Source organism: Lissotriton helveticus, chromosome 3_1 (assembly GCF_964261635.1).
Source record: "Lissotriton helveticus chromosome 3_1, aLisHel1.1, whole genome shotgun sequence".
NCBI classification, from domain to species: domain Eukaryota; kingdom Metazoa; phylum Chordata; class Amphibia; order Caudata; family Salamandridae; genus Lissotriton; species Lissotriton helveticus.
In genome coordinates this window covers 374,442,188-374,456,656 of record NC_136061.1, presented here as the reverse complement: position 1 = coordinate 374,456,656, position 14,469 = coordinate 374,442,188, and the positions used below count along the sequence as shown (strand labels likewise).

At 44.7% G+C, this 14,469-nt stretch overlaps 1 protein-coding gene across 1 annotated transcript in view; it reads left to right on the top strand.

Annotated features, from left to right (window-relative positions):
* Nucleotides 1-10,776, top strand: part of SUPT6H (SPT6 homolog, histone chaperone and transcription elongation factor) — a 1,180,384-nt gene extending 1,169,608 nt beyond the window's left edge. Inside the window, exon 37 of the mRNA XM_078680107.1 lies at nt 8,462-10,776. Within this exon, the coding sequence (XP_078536233.1) occupies nt 8,462-8,654 (193 nt within the window). The 3' untranslated portion in view covers nt 8,655-10,776. The remainder of the gene's footprint in view (nt 1-8,461) is intronic.
* Nucleotides 10,777-14,469: the final 3,693 nt, after the last annotated feature.

Here is a 14,469-nt window from a genome sequence, read left to right as displayed (position 1 = left end):
TCACTTGCTGGAGCTCCGAGCGATTTGTTTGACATGAAAAGCTTTCCCTCCTTTCATCAAGGGAAAACTGGTTCAGGTGTTCACGGACAACACTATTGCCATGTGGTACTGCAACAAACCGGGAGGAGTGGGGTCCTGGACACTTAGTCAAGAGGCCCTGCATCTCTGGACATGGCTGGAACAGGAGAGCTTATCCCTGGTGGTTCAACACCTGGCAGGTTCTCTGAACGCCAAGGTGATGAACTCAGCCACCGATGCCTAGCAATTCATGAATAATGTCTCCATTCAGAGGTGGCACAAGGTCTCTTACAGAAGTGGGGAGAGCCTTGGTTAGATCTGTACGCCTCTTCCAAGAACGAGCAACTTCAGCAGTTTTGCATGATGAAGTTTCCATGGCGGCACCCGCTCAGTGACTCTTTTCGTCTTGAGTGGAGCTCAGGCCTCCTATACGCCTTTCTGCCAATACCACATCTGTCCAGAGTGCTCAAGATGATTAGGAGCGACCAAGCCCAAGTAATTGATTTGGCACCGGACTGGGCACAGAGTGTCTGATATCCTGAGTTTCTCCAACTGAACATCGATCCTCCGATCAGGCTGCCTCTTCAGGAGGATAGTCTGTTGTAGCCGCAGGGGAGTGTCCTCCACCCGAACCTGTGTACTCCGTGCCTTCTTGCGTGGAGATTGAGCGGCGTCATTTGACAGCATTTTACCTTCCTCTTGAAGTCTGTGATGTGATTTTGGCATCCAGGCATCCCTCTACCAAAACTGTGAACGCCTGCTGGGTGCAGAAATTTGTAAAATATTGTACAGAAAGTTCTATTGATCCTCTTTCTGCTTCCCTCTCTCAAGTCCTTCCCTTTATTTTGACCCTTGCCCAGCAGGGCTCTGATCTGGGCACTCGTAAAGGGTACTTTGCTGCCTTGTCTGCCTTCTTGATGTTGCCAGATCCACCCTCTTTATTTAAGTCCCCTATTGTAAACAGATTTCTTACAAGGCTTGTACATATATTCCCACCTGTCCCATTCATAATGTCCCAGTGGCACCTTAATTTAGTTTTCACTTTCCTGATGTACACTCTGTTCGAAATTCTTCATAACTGGCCCCTATGGCTACTTTCCAACAAAACATCCTTTTTAGTGGCAATATCTTATGCCAGGAGGGTGAGCGAATTGTAGGTTCTGTCATCCAGGCCTCCTTACCTGACCATCTTCCCTGATAAGTTGGTGCTTCGCACTAGGGCTTCTTTCTTACCAAAAGTGGTAACGCCATTCTACGTGGGGCAATCATCACCTTTCCCACTTTCTATGCTCCTCTTCCCCCTCTAAAGAGGAGGAGCGATTCCACATTCTGGACCCAAATAGAGCGCTTATGTTATACCTTGACCATACTAAAGAATTCTGTCTGGACGATCAATTCTTCTTGGGGTACGTTGGATCAAAGAAAGGTTGTGAGGTGCAGAGGAAAACCATATCTCAATGGGTCGTCCTCTGCCTCGAAATGTGCTACTTTGGCCAAGAGACGGCCTCCTGAAGGCTTAAGAGCTCATTCCACCAGAGCTTAGGCTGTGACCGGTGTTGCAACATGGTGTTTCAGTCCTTGACATTTGTCAGGCAGCATCATGGGCATCACTGCACACATTCGCTAAGCACTACTGTTTGGACAGTCAAGTCCACAGGGGCCGCCTTTTTAGACGCTCTGTCCCGCAGAACTTCCCGTTCTAAACTTGTCCACAGTCTCCCCTCCAGGGATGGCATTGTTTGGGTATCCGTTCTAAGGTAAAGAATCTGCGGCTAGAAGTCTATTAGATGGACCTATCTTCCCTGCACTGTGGACAGATTTTAAAGTTCCCTTTCAGGCCCCTAGATGTTCTAAACACACTACTGCCAATGCACTTCGTGGCTTCACACTCCTGGCGTGAAAAGTAACTAACGTCAGTGCGCCGTGGTGACGCCTATATATAGGTGACGCAGGCGTCACTGCCGATGGGGCGGACGTCAAGTGGAGCCGACCGATGCCGCCTATCAGTGCAAGGGTGCTGCTCGAGCAAAAGTCTTCAAGATCTAATCTGATGCCTGGGAAATTAATGGGTAAGGAATCTGTGTCTAGATTGTCTCTACCAGATATGATGTTTCCGAAGGCAAGTTACTTGTCCTTGAAAAACTTAAATGGGTATTGCCAGATTGACAAACATTTAGTGGTTATTGGCAGATTGGATAGCATTACCTTTTTTCTGACTTTCCAAAGACCTTGTAAAGCTTCAAATCAGCGACATGCAACTGTTTTGCCTTTAAACTGTAATCCACCCTCCGATGCGTTTATAATACTTCACAGCAGGTATGAACAGCCGGTAGCTGTTGAGAGTACCAAGAAACAGGTGTCATGCTCATAAAACATGTCTGCTTCATAGGTACCACTGACTCCAAGACCATGGCACCTCCATTACAAATTGTGAGACCATGCACTCTGTGTCCTCAGATGGGACTTCACTAAGTCTCCACCCCTGGAAGGCTGCCTTCAGGTTGTTTTCATTCAGCCCCGGGACCAAGTGCGAGAAGTTAGTAGTTTGCCCTTACCACAAGTCTAACCAGACTTGTGTAGACTACCATTAAGGACACAAAGGATCCCAAGATGCTCTGTCAAAGGGAATTGTATTGGGTGTTACAGAATGTTCGTTCAGACGATGAAAACATCCCAGCCAACACATATTTGCTTGGTGCTTGGGTTGCAAAACCAGCTGCCTCAGCCCCCAGAACTTTAAAAAATCCAATATGACACATACCTCGGCGATAGTGTTAGACTCCAGCCACAGATTAAAGTTTCTAGTGAGATACATTTTTGTTATATTTACAGTCACATAACAGGGGGCCAATTTATTAAGAGGTTCATTACAGGCATTGTGGCTGTCAGCTGGAGCTGGAAAAGAAGCATTTCATCTTCCCCTGACTATGGTCCTTTAGTTTTAGAGTGAGAATTTTTTCAAGATTCACATGCTGAGTATTGCTCTACTATCTAGTGTGTGGTTCAAGAATAGTCTTTTCCCCTTCCTTTTCTGGGCATCATTGAGCATTTGGTGGGTAGGTCCATGCCCTTGTGATGTCGGACTTCAGCCCCTGAACTTACAGTTGATGCTCAGAGGAAGTGAACACCACTAAAAAAGACTGAAAATTCATGTTTTATGTGAGACCTCAAGCACATGGGTAGGAGCATATATGAATGGGGGTGGAGTCTGTTGAAGTCTGAGAGAGAGAGAGATGGCAATAGCTCTTTTAGATTTAGCTCCAAGTGCCACCACAAACACTCACAGAAAGATGGTCCCAAAGGCTATAACCTCTGCCTATCCAGGACCATAAGTCTGAAGGATGCGAGGGGTGTTTAGAATTTATACCTAGAACTCTTAAGGTGAGGGACAAATACATTTAGGCACACTACACAGTTATGCACTCACAGAATAAATAGTCCTCTTTCAGGGACTTAGGCTGTTGAGCAATGATTCAAATGCTGAAGAAACCGTAGTGATGATTCCTCCGAAGAAGGGATCGACACATATCCCTCCAGAACCTCACCTGAGATGACATTGCAGTTCACAACTCTCTGGTCAAGTGAATAACAGACAACTATAGAGTCCAAGCGTGGGAGGAGCAACCTGAATCCTGTTTCCTACAGGAGACCCCACTATCATCACAGAGGAAAAAACAATTAACTTCCAGTGCTTCACAGCACTCTGGACCAAGGGAGAGAGACTTTTTGGGAGCCAGCATCCACCAGGGATGAGAAGAAACAGACGTTCTTCCCAAACTCCACCTATATCAAGGGGAATGTGACGGCCAATTCCATCATTGTCACCACGGTGCTTGGAGCCAATGCGCCCACCTCTGTAGGACCACCACAGACAAGAAGAGCAAGAGGATGGAGACGGTAGGACAAAAGGTAGAGATGCTCAACTACCATGCAGTGGCACATTTGCAAACTTAATAAACTTAACATGAGCTGCTGAATAGATGCAGACACCAACAATGGAATGTGGTCAAGGAAATAATGAGTAGTACAAGAAGGCAAAGGCAGTGACCCAGTAGGGCAAGAACGTCTCCAAACATGTCTAAAAATCGGCACTTGATGCAGCTGAAGGAGCAGCAGACAGTTGTGCGTGGACACCATCCTACGAAGACGCACATGATTGAGGGTAACTGGCTTCAAACCGGAGGTACAGGAGACAATAGTAAGCTTGTCTTTTATGGGCGGGAACCACTTTGGACCAGCTGTGGAATAGATACTGCAGATGATGAAGAAAGGAAGTGAGACAATAAGGTGATGTGCAGTTCAGGGGTCTGGAGGGGTCTGTTTCGAGGAGGAGTCTTCTGGCAAGTGACTTGTCAGAGAAACCATCCCTATAAACAACTGAGTAAGGGGTACGATGAGAGACTTTCTTTAGAAATGGAGGTCATACACCCCCCGACAAGTGGGCACTAAACATAATACAAAATGGTTATTGGGTTATTTTATATAACTCATGTGAAGTCTTCCAAACATCAGGCTGAAAGCAACATCTGCACCAATGAAGCAATGCGACATCTACACCAAGAAGTCGGGGACCTTCTAAGCGAACAGGCAATCGAGAATCCCAAAGAAAGAAATATATATTAAGAGGTCCACTATGTTTATTTAGTGGTACCAAACCCGACAAGACACTCTGACCCACCCAAGCCTTACATGCTTTGAACAAGTTCCTAAAGATGCAAAAGTTCAAAATGATCACACTGTAAGAGGTTATTCCGCAGTTGCAGAAAGGGGACTACATGGCAACCATTGACCTCAAGGACAGCTGCCTACATATGCAGATGAATACCAGAGACACACTGTTCCCGCACTTCATGGTAGGCAAAGTACTTTACCAGTTCAGGGTGCTTCTTTTGGGGATAAAGTTTGCCCCAAGGGTTTTCACGTCACAGGGTGCCTTGCTATAGTTGCACGGCTCTGGAGAAAACTAGGGATCCATGGGTGAATTAATTCAGACCATGGCAGTGAAACATTAGTACAGTCATGGAGACACTCCACTTATTTGGGTTCTCCTTGAAAATGGGAAAATCATCCCCACTCCCAGACAGAGAGAAGGCATTTTTGGGAGTGAGACTAAACTTCAGGGAGAAAAAGTATTCCCAAATACAAAGAGGGTCCCGACACTGACAAATCAAGCTTTCCTTTACCAAAAGTGACTAACTCCAACACTGAGGGGAGTGGAGAAACAAATTGGCATACCCCTAATAATCCACGCCAGGCTGCACATAATACTACTTCAGGAGTCGCTATAACGTTAGTGGTCACAGGCAACCTGGAGTCAGGACAATTAAATCGTTTTTCGCAGAGAGGATACAAAGGGAAATGTAGTGGTGGAACATAAAGAACTAGTCCAAAGGTGAGGTGTTTGTGGTTAGAAATATTCATTAGAAAAACAAGTTACTTACTTTTGATAATTATCTTTCTGGGGTATATGGAGATTCAACATGGGTGGCACCCCCCACTTTGGGAAGCGTCCCCCGGGCTCCAGTTGTGTCCTTTACCAGGTTTCACCAGTATAAATAAACGGTTAATCTTGAACGTTTTTATTTTCCAAAGTTTTTATTTTTCATCAATGATGTTCAAGTCACATCAGATATTGTTGTTAGTCACAAAGCTTTTGTAATTCAAATAATGCACTCAAAGTTAACGACTCGTCTGGGGTTTCCCGACATGGATTTCACGGAAACCCCAGACGAGTCGTTAACTTTGTACTAACGAAAATACGTCCCCAGATGAAGGCAATTCTGAAATGCCGAAATGCATTGGGATAATTGAGTGCATTATTTGAATTACAAAAGCTTTGTGACTAACAACAATATCTGATGTGACTTGAACATCATTGATGAAAAATAAAAACTTTGGAAAATAAAAACGTTCAAGATTAACCGTTTATTTATACTGGTGAAACCTGGTAAAGGACACAACTGGAGCCCGGGGGACGCTTCCCAAAGTGGGGGGTGCCACCCATGTTGTATTGCTTCACGCTCCTAGTCGGAGAACGATACCCCGGAGCACCAGACAGCTGATTTAACTTCATTTCAAAAAAGCGCAGTGCGTCCAACAACAACCCTGTTTTACGTATATGGAGATTCCTCACTGCCCTCTCACCTTACCGTTTCGTTGGAATGGGTCTCTTTTTCCATCACAACCTGTCGCCAACTAAAGATCTGCATACTGGTACCTGTGATTATTGTGCTCCGCATCTGAAGGTGCAGAAAGTCAAGATAGAAACCGACATCTGCACTCAAGATGGTGCGTATATGCGGCTGTATCACTCCCGACATGCAGGAACACTGTTTGAAATCCTCCAAATCCAATCTTGCACATGGGGATATTTTAAAGATAATAAATCTGCGGTTAGATAGAGGATCCAGCAGAAAGAGTGTTACCAGTGGTAAGTAACTTGCTCTTTGCATCCATGTCACCCACTGGTCACTGGTATATTCTGGGTAGGTATATTTGTGTACTCATTTCCCATCGCTAGTACCCCTGGTGCTAGACCGGCGCAAACAAACACCCATGACACTAATTCTGATAGTATTGCAATGCGCCAGATGGGAATGGTTCTCCTATTTGCTAGAAATAGCCCTGGACAGAGTGATGAGCCTACAAGCGCATCAGGATTTGTTGACAAAACGGGGGGATCAAATATACCAGTCAGAGCCAGCCACTCTTAGCCTAGAAGCATGGCTCCTGAAGACCTAGAGTTAGATCTCTAGCAGCTCAACAAGAGATCCATGAAAGTCCTTAGAGGCAAGAAGGCTAACCTTGCGAAAGTGCTAAATCCCAAAATGGAACTGGTTCAAATACTGGTGTAACAGGGAGTACTTTGGGACAGCTGGGTACAAGACACTACTGTTAGAAACTTCACTAACCTGCTTAATGAGAGGATTTCCTGTGCGTCAACAAAAAGTTCAACTCTCAGCCTTTATGGAGTACACATGAGGGGGAAGGGGTCATGGGGAGAAGTGTTTTTCTAGACACAGGTAATCAACCGATTCCTTGTGGAAGGTCTGCCAAGTACCGCTCCCATGAGAACATTTCCTTAACCTCTATCATCCTAGTGCCTGCTGCATGAGATCCTCATGAGTGGTACAGGTTTTTAGGTCTGGCTTAAAGACTGCTTTTGTTGTTTTATTAGCTTGTGTTTTCCAAATGATGATAATGAAAACACACACTTATGGTTAGCGTCTTCGTCCATTGCAGAATCATTCACATTTTGCGAAGTGTGAAAAATAAAAGGGAATGGCCCAGCAATCCAAGGGACAGGGTGCCACATAAACAAGTAAATATAAAATATCCCTTGGGATCAAAACTCAAAAATACATTTCATTCGCACATCCATACATTCACCTCTCATCAGAATAGTACTACTCTATTGTCTCAATGTATGTGCGGTACTTAATTCCTAATAATCCTATTTTTGAACTTATAAAAGCGCCTGAACAGTACAATGTTACAATCTATCCATTTATTGATATCAAAATTTCATTTAAAAACCATAAAAATGTCACATTAAGATCAGTACATAAACAATGCCATTACAAAAAATATATAAAAACATATAAAATGAAGACCAGAAAGAGACACCAAGTTCCGTGATTTTGTCAATAATCATCGGTGTATCAATTCAATGGAATCACATAATGTCCACAATCCAATCGATCAATTCTGGGACTCGGTTCCTTGAATTTGACGTATATAATATTAGGAATTAAGTACCGCACATACATTGAGACAATAGAGTAGTACTATTCTGATGAGAGGTGAATGTATGGATGTACAAATGAAATGTATTTTTGAGTTTTGATCCCAAGGGATATTTTATATTTACTTATTCACATTTTGCGCCTGTGCAATGAGTCGGCCCACCTCATCCATTGGCTATGTTCAGTGTGAGTGATGGCATTTTTCAGTGCAAATCCACCTAGAAAGTAGTACACTTGAGTGCTACGTTTGGTAGCCTAATCTCTACTTTCTTATTGTTTTTTTTATTTAATTTACTTTTTAGGCAAAGCAATGAATCCACCTTTAAATATTTCTCTGTTTTTATCTTTTATAACTTTTATAATCCTTTTACTCTTGTAATGTCTATTATTTAGATTTGTAAGAAAATATAAACAGAAACATGGAAGCTTGCAAAGACCTATTAGCGTTGCCAGTGTTTTTGTATTGGCGTTTAACTACAGATCTAGTCCTTCTTGTTTCATATTCACTACGTCCAAAATTAGTAAGGATCACTTGCTGGTACCCATTGTGATAGGAATGTAACTTTTCTTGTGAAGACGATTTTCACCTATTTCGTTGTCTCTGCTCACTGCCTAACTGGCTGCTAAAGATGCTGTTTAGACCCACTACTTGGCAAACACCCTTTCAAATGTGGCTTTCTCCACTTTTTTCTTGACAGGGCCAACCCTCATGCTGCTATCGACTGGGGCAAAATGGCTGAGGCCTGGCGGCAAGAGAAGGAAAAGGAAGCCGAGCGCCGGAAGCAGAAGCAGCGGCTGACCCCTCGGCCGTCGCCCAGCCCAATGATTGAGAGCACCCCTATGTCGGTGGCTGGAGACGCCACTCCGCTGCTGGATGAGATGGACCGATAGGGCTGTCCTGGAACTGAACAAACAGTGTGCGGTCACCCGCCAAGCGAAGCAGCAGATATGTGCAGAGAGAAAGAAAGCCACAAGTCCGAGCTTATTTTTTGAAATGGTATTAAATGGCCTTGGGGCTGTGGATGCCCTTTGCAGTGGTTCTGGGGAGCAGTCTCCGAATAATGAGTGAGCCCAAAGGAGTCTTTCCCTCTCTTCAAAAGCTCTGCTTTGCTGGTCATACAGAGAGCAAGACCAGAAGAGCAGTTATAGCTACTTCTGGTTGAAAGGTAACACCTCATCCCCGCTGTGAGGGTGTGTTTAATACAGACATGATTTCTCGGCATGGTGTAAAAAGCTGTATGACTGGCCCTGTGAGGCTCCCAATTTCCCGAGCCTGTGGCTGGGCAAAGCTACCCACATTGGCCGTTCTGCTTTGCTGCTGTGCAGATCTAGTCTGTATTACACGTGCGATCACTAATAGCGAGTCTGTGTTTTGTGCAGAAGGCTGATGAGTAAGGCCTTCTTCCCCAAGGAGGCCATCTCCTGCAGCATGGATATTTGCTTTCATTTGGGGCAAAATGGGATATTTATTTTGTATTTTTCATTTTCTGGTTCATTTCCTATCAGTCGCAGCTATATACAGCAGGGATTCAGACTGCCTGCTGACTCTGAGTAACCCAAAGTGTGTAGTTTTTTTAATCTTACTTTTCAATAAAAAGGAGCTCCTTTCCTTGTTTTTGTAATTTGCAGGTGTTTACACTGTTCTGTCCGTCCAGCTGCCCTTCCATGATAGTTTGTAACCTGGAGAAAGTCTTTAGCATGCCCTCAGGTGCCACGTCTTGCTCACCTATATTATTTCTTTCTCCCTCTTTAAAAAAATAAATTACCAAACAAATCACCTTCATTTAAAAAAATAGCCCCACTTTAGGAGTAAAATTGGGTATGCTTTTTTTCGTTGTAATATATATAGAGAGAGAAAGAGAGAGATATGTTTTTATGCTGTGCACTTGTAGGGAAACTACTATTTGCACTGGGGGAAGGGAGGGACACATACTAGTGAAAGAAATCCTTGTGCGAAAGCTAAATGTAAGACCATGAGGAAGAATCGGTTACAGAACAAACAATTTCCTTCAAATGCATTGTAGGGTTGTTTCCTGTATTTCATATTTCAGGTTTTTATTGTATAGTGTCTGAGAACTAGCACTTGGAGGCTTCCTTTATTGACTGATATCAGAAGCTGTGAAGTGTAGATCGGTTGAGAGGTAAAAGGATGAAGCCAAATATCACCCTGTCGCTTAGCACTTGAGGTGCTGTTCAGGAAGGGTGTTTCTCATGACTTGGCAGAGGTCGCTTATGTTTTAGTTTTACCCCCTTGTGAGATGCTTCCTTGTATTAGGCATCAAAGGGATGTGTTAGCCAGTGCCAGGCTCACCACAGTGTCAGCTGAGGTTATACTGCTTTTTTTCTTTAGCATGCTGCCTGAACGGAAGGTGGCTTCATAATGTGTGGTGCTTCACAATTCCTGGTCCTGCCGCCTCCTGAAAGCTTATACCGGTTTTGGGTAAGCTCTGCCATGCTCCAGTTTCCTGTTCTGGTAGCATTGGTCAGAAGTATCATGATAGTGCTTTTGTGTTTGCTTTACTCACTACCTCTTGGCCATCTCAGTATACAAGTCCTATATAATCGACAGTAAGGTTTGATTTCCACTGCTGGGCGGCAGAAGATGATTTATTGGATTTAATAGCACATGTAGCTGGTAATCTGACACTTCTTGATAGATTTCCATTTTCAGCTCGGCAGGGCCCGTATGCTACAAAAATTATAGCTCCTTGCAATTTTTCATTTCTTTGAGCAGTCTGAGTTCTCTCGTTATTAGAAGAAATTCCACAGGTTGCTGCAGTGATGGCGAACACCTGCCAGTGGTGTTCTCTTTACTGTGTCTTCCCCCTCTACAACAAACTACTGTGTGCCAGTGTGCCCTGCCAATCATTGCTTGTTTTCAGCCTGTGAAATGCAAGTCTTTTGTGTTCTGAAGTTTCTATTTGCAAAGGTAATATTACACATCACTGACGTTTTCCTTTTTTAAGAAATAAATCCAAATGACATTTTAAATAAATACCCTGTATGTTGCAAATTTGATGTGCCCTGCTTCACAGTGCGAGGAAATGGGTGAGAAGGTGTTTTTTATTACTTACAATTAGGACAAGTGTCTGAGGTAAATTACAGGGAGTAAAACACCAAGCAAACAAGTAATGACTAGCAGATATTCTGCACTTTTCACTATTCTTTGACCTGATTTGCTACCCTGATATGTTCAGTTCTCTAGCATTGGAACCTTCCTGCAGTCACATGCTTTTGAAATAGTCAGTTTTTAGACTTTAGGTGCCCAGTAACCCAATGCAACAGTACATAAAACGTACTTTAGCGGCCCATCCATGCTAATATTTTATCTGCTTATTTTTGGTAACTGACTGACCAGTGATCAGCCTTAAAATTCACCAGAGAAGCCTGGCAGACCATTTAATCACATGCTAAGTGATGGAGCCCAAGATTGAACTGTTCTTTCTCTTAACTGTAACACATGTTTACGATCCATCATTGTAATAGAAAGGACATTATTTTTGGGCGAGAAGTCTTAAAGGCTGCATGGCCTTGCCCACTGAGACATATTCGCCTCAGTGGCCTATTATTTTTTATTTATTATTTGGTAGATTTTGTAGAGTGCTCTGTCACTCCAAATGGAGTATCTGAAATAGACTATTAGTTATAGATTCCTTACCTTAGAATTACCCCCAGGCATCAGACTGGATCGGAGAATGTTTTCCTTAGCAGTGCCCCTGTGCTCTGGTAGGTAGCATTGATCAACTACACGTTCGTTGTCTGCGTCGTGATCTCCGGGATGACGTTGCGTATCTACTAAGACACCGCCCCGCACGCTGACGTCAGTTCTTTCTCTTTCCGCGCCAGCCAGAGCAGATCCGGAGAGAGCGGTAACCTTACTTGTTTTTTGACTCACTCTATTTGACTTTTGTCGACCTCTTTTTGCGTCGTTTCGACTCCTGGTGCACGTAGGGATGTCCCATCATCAGACGGGCTTCAAACCTTGTGGCTCCTGTCACAAGATGTTGGTTACGGACCCACACCATGTGCTCCTATGGTGCCTGGAGCGCGACAATGACCTGAAGTTGTGCCCAGACTGTCGGGCCATGAACCTGAAGTCTTTGGGGGAGCAGTCCCGAAAGCTTCTGGAGGCCCGGCAGTCAGCGCTGCACCGCTCGAGAGGGAGTTTGTGGTACCGGTCACGGACTCACCACCATAATTCCTCCAAGTCTTCGTCATCGGGTAAGTCGTAGCACAAGAAGGCGAAGAAGCACAGTCGCTCTTTGCCTTCTCCCTGTCCCTTGGACGACGCAGGATGTGGAGGGTCGTCGTCCTTCGGTTCTGCCCGTGGAGCGTGCTGGGATGACTCAGAGCTTCCCTCCCTTTCCAGTAGCCAGAGTGTCCCCTACGAAGCCCTCCATTATGTCTTTGGGCTGACCTACTCTGCTGGCACGCCTTTGAGTTCTAGGCCTTCGATACCAGCGGCCCTGGCACCGCAGGGCCCCCAGGCATCCAGGCCTGGATCCGGAGCGGTGCCAGTCGACCTCACAACGCCTCATCCGTTGCCGATCCCTCTGACAACGCTGTTGCAGGGATTCTGCACATGCACAGAACTATGCGCAGGAATACGGGACCTCGGTGTATAGGGGCTATGCCTTCCTACCCCCTCAGTACCCACAATCCCAGGACCGACTAGCTATAGTGTCTCACTTGCTGTCCTACACAGTCACGAAGATGCAAATGATTAGACACCACAGAACACAACAGTCCCGGATCTCTCAGGAAATGCAGTAGCAAGACACCTCTTTTCCCATTCTCACTCATATATGTCCACTATAAGAATTGAACAAAACACGAATAAAGTTTAAAATGTTTATTTTAACGATGGTGCTCTAAAGCGCAGTATACGAGCCACGACCTGTAGCGAAATGCATAATATCAGCACAGTTAGCATTGTAGCAAGGCTATATATCATAAAGGGAGATTTCATCCTATAAAGACAGTGGATAAAGGACTATAAGGCGTAACCAGCCTCCCCTTAGCAAGAAGTTGTATTATTATATAATAGCTCTCTGGGCTTTGTCGGCATACCTTAGTCCCTAGATGCTATATCTACATCATAGGAACTGCATGGCTCTTCTCCCTGGAAAGATCTCTTTCCAAGTGTGTGTTAACCAAACATGCCTCCCTTTAATATCAAAGCACTAGTTTCCAGCTGCAGTGTTAGCGTGTTTTGTCTAGGTGTGAGGAACTGACCAGAACAGCATAACAAGGGGAATGGTTTATCAACCTTGCTTACAGTGTTCAGACTAAACTCCAGAAACCAGCAGAGAACGCAAGAAGCAGACTGTTCTCATGTGAAAGGCATAAACAGAATCTTGTAAAAATAAAGTCAAGTAGTAACGTGCGCAAAAGCAGCATCATGGCAGCTGGTCTCGTGCTAACTTAACGATGTCAACAATGTCCCCATTGGCCATACTACACCCTCCCCTTGGCCAGATCGTAGCAAATAGCAAAATCTCCAAACAGAGTGCAAAGCTAAACAGTCCAAGTACTTTTGCTGAAGACAAAAAAAATTGGGAAGAGACCAAAAGTCTAGTTTAGAATGTTATTAGGGCGAGTCCAGAATACTCATCCAGGTATGTGAATTCAAGAATGCAATTCATTCCAAAAGGTCATCCCTGTCGTTTGTGGCAAAAAGGGATGCCATCCAGTTGAGAGCAAAGGAACACACGTGCCCCTTATTATCCGATGCTTCCAACAGCCTATCCGGGCAACTTGCGTGATATTCGATGAAACTTTGTTGCAAGAGGCGTTGTGCATCCTCACAGGTATTCCATCAGCCAATATTCCAAGTGCAGTGGCATGCATCAAACGGCCATCTCCAGAACAGGCCTGGTCATGGGCCAGTAATGGACCTACCAACAGATCATAATCTAGGTTAGCGCCGGACGCATTGGTGAGGCATAAATCCAAGGACCAATGGACGGGGCACCGTTGGCAATAGAACACAGGTTGCACGCAAGTGACGTAGGCGAGGCGAAAATTAAGTTCATAACTTAAGCCAAGCGTCGCAATGGCAAGCATACCAAAAGTTGTTGCATTCGGTCACGGTACATTTGTAAGTGTCCGGGTATGTGCACTACCACAAGATGGGCAGCCATTGCGTAGTAAGAGCAGAAGTACCAGTACAGTACCCGCCAGCATGAGGATCAGTGGAAAACCTCTGAACGCGCTGGAAAAAATAGAATGTATAAAGGCCGGTATTACTCAAAAAATTATCTGAAATGAGGACACAATGCGTTGACGCTAACGGTTTCGGGGAACCTCGGTAGCTTTCTAGTGACTTTGTTGCTATTTCCTTCATCTATCTGCGTCTTTGTTTCGCGACGATGTCGTCAAGGAAGACTGGTTTTAAGCCCTGCAGGGAAAATGATGTCCATCACGGACCCGCACGAGGACTGCTTCTGGTGCTTAAGCTCTGACCATGATGTGGAAGATTTTCATCTTGTCGAAAGATGAACCCGAAGGCCCTGCGGGATAGAGAAACCAAGCTCTTGGTGGCGAAGTTGAAGGCTGACAAAGGTAAGAAGTCTTCACAGTCTCGTTTGAGAAGGGCGAGGTCGAAGTCAAGATCAAGATCTCGAGAGGAGTCGACCTAGAAGTCCTCTACGGATCATGCTTCAAAATCAAGAAAAAAGCATAAGAAGAGGAGGCATGAGTCCCG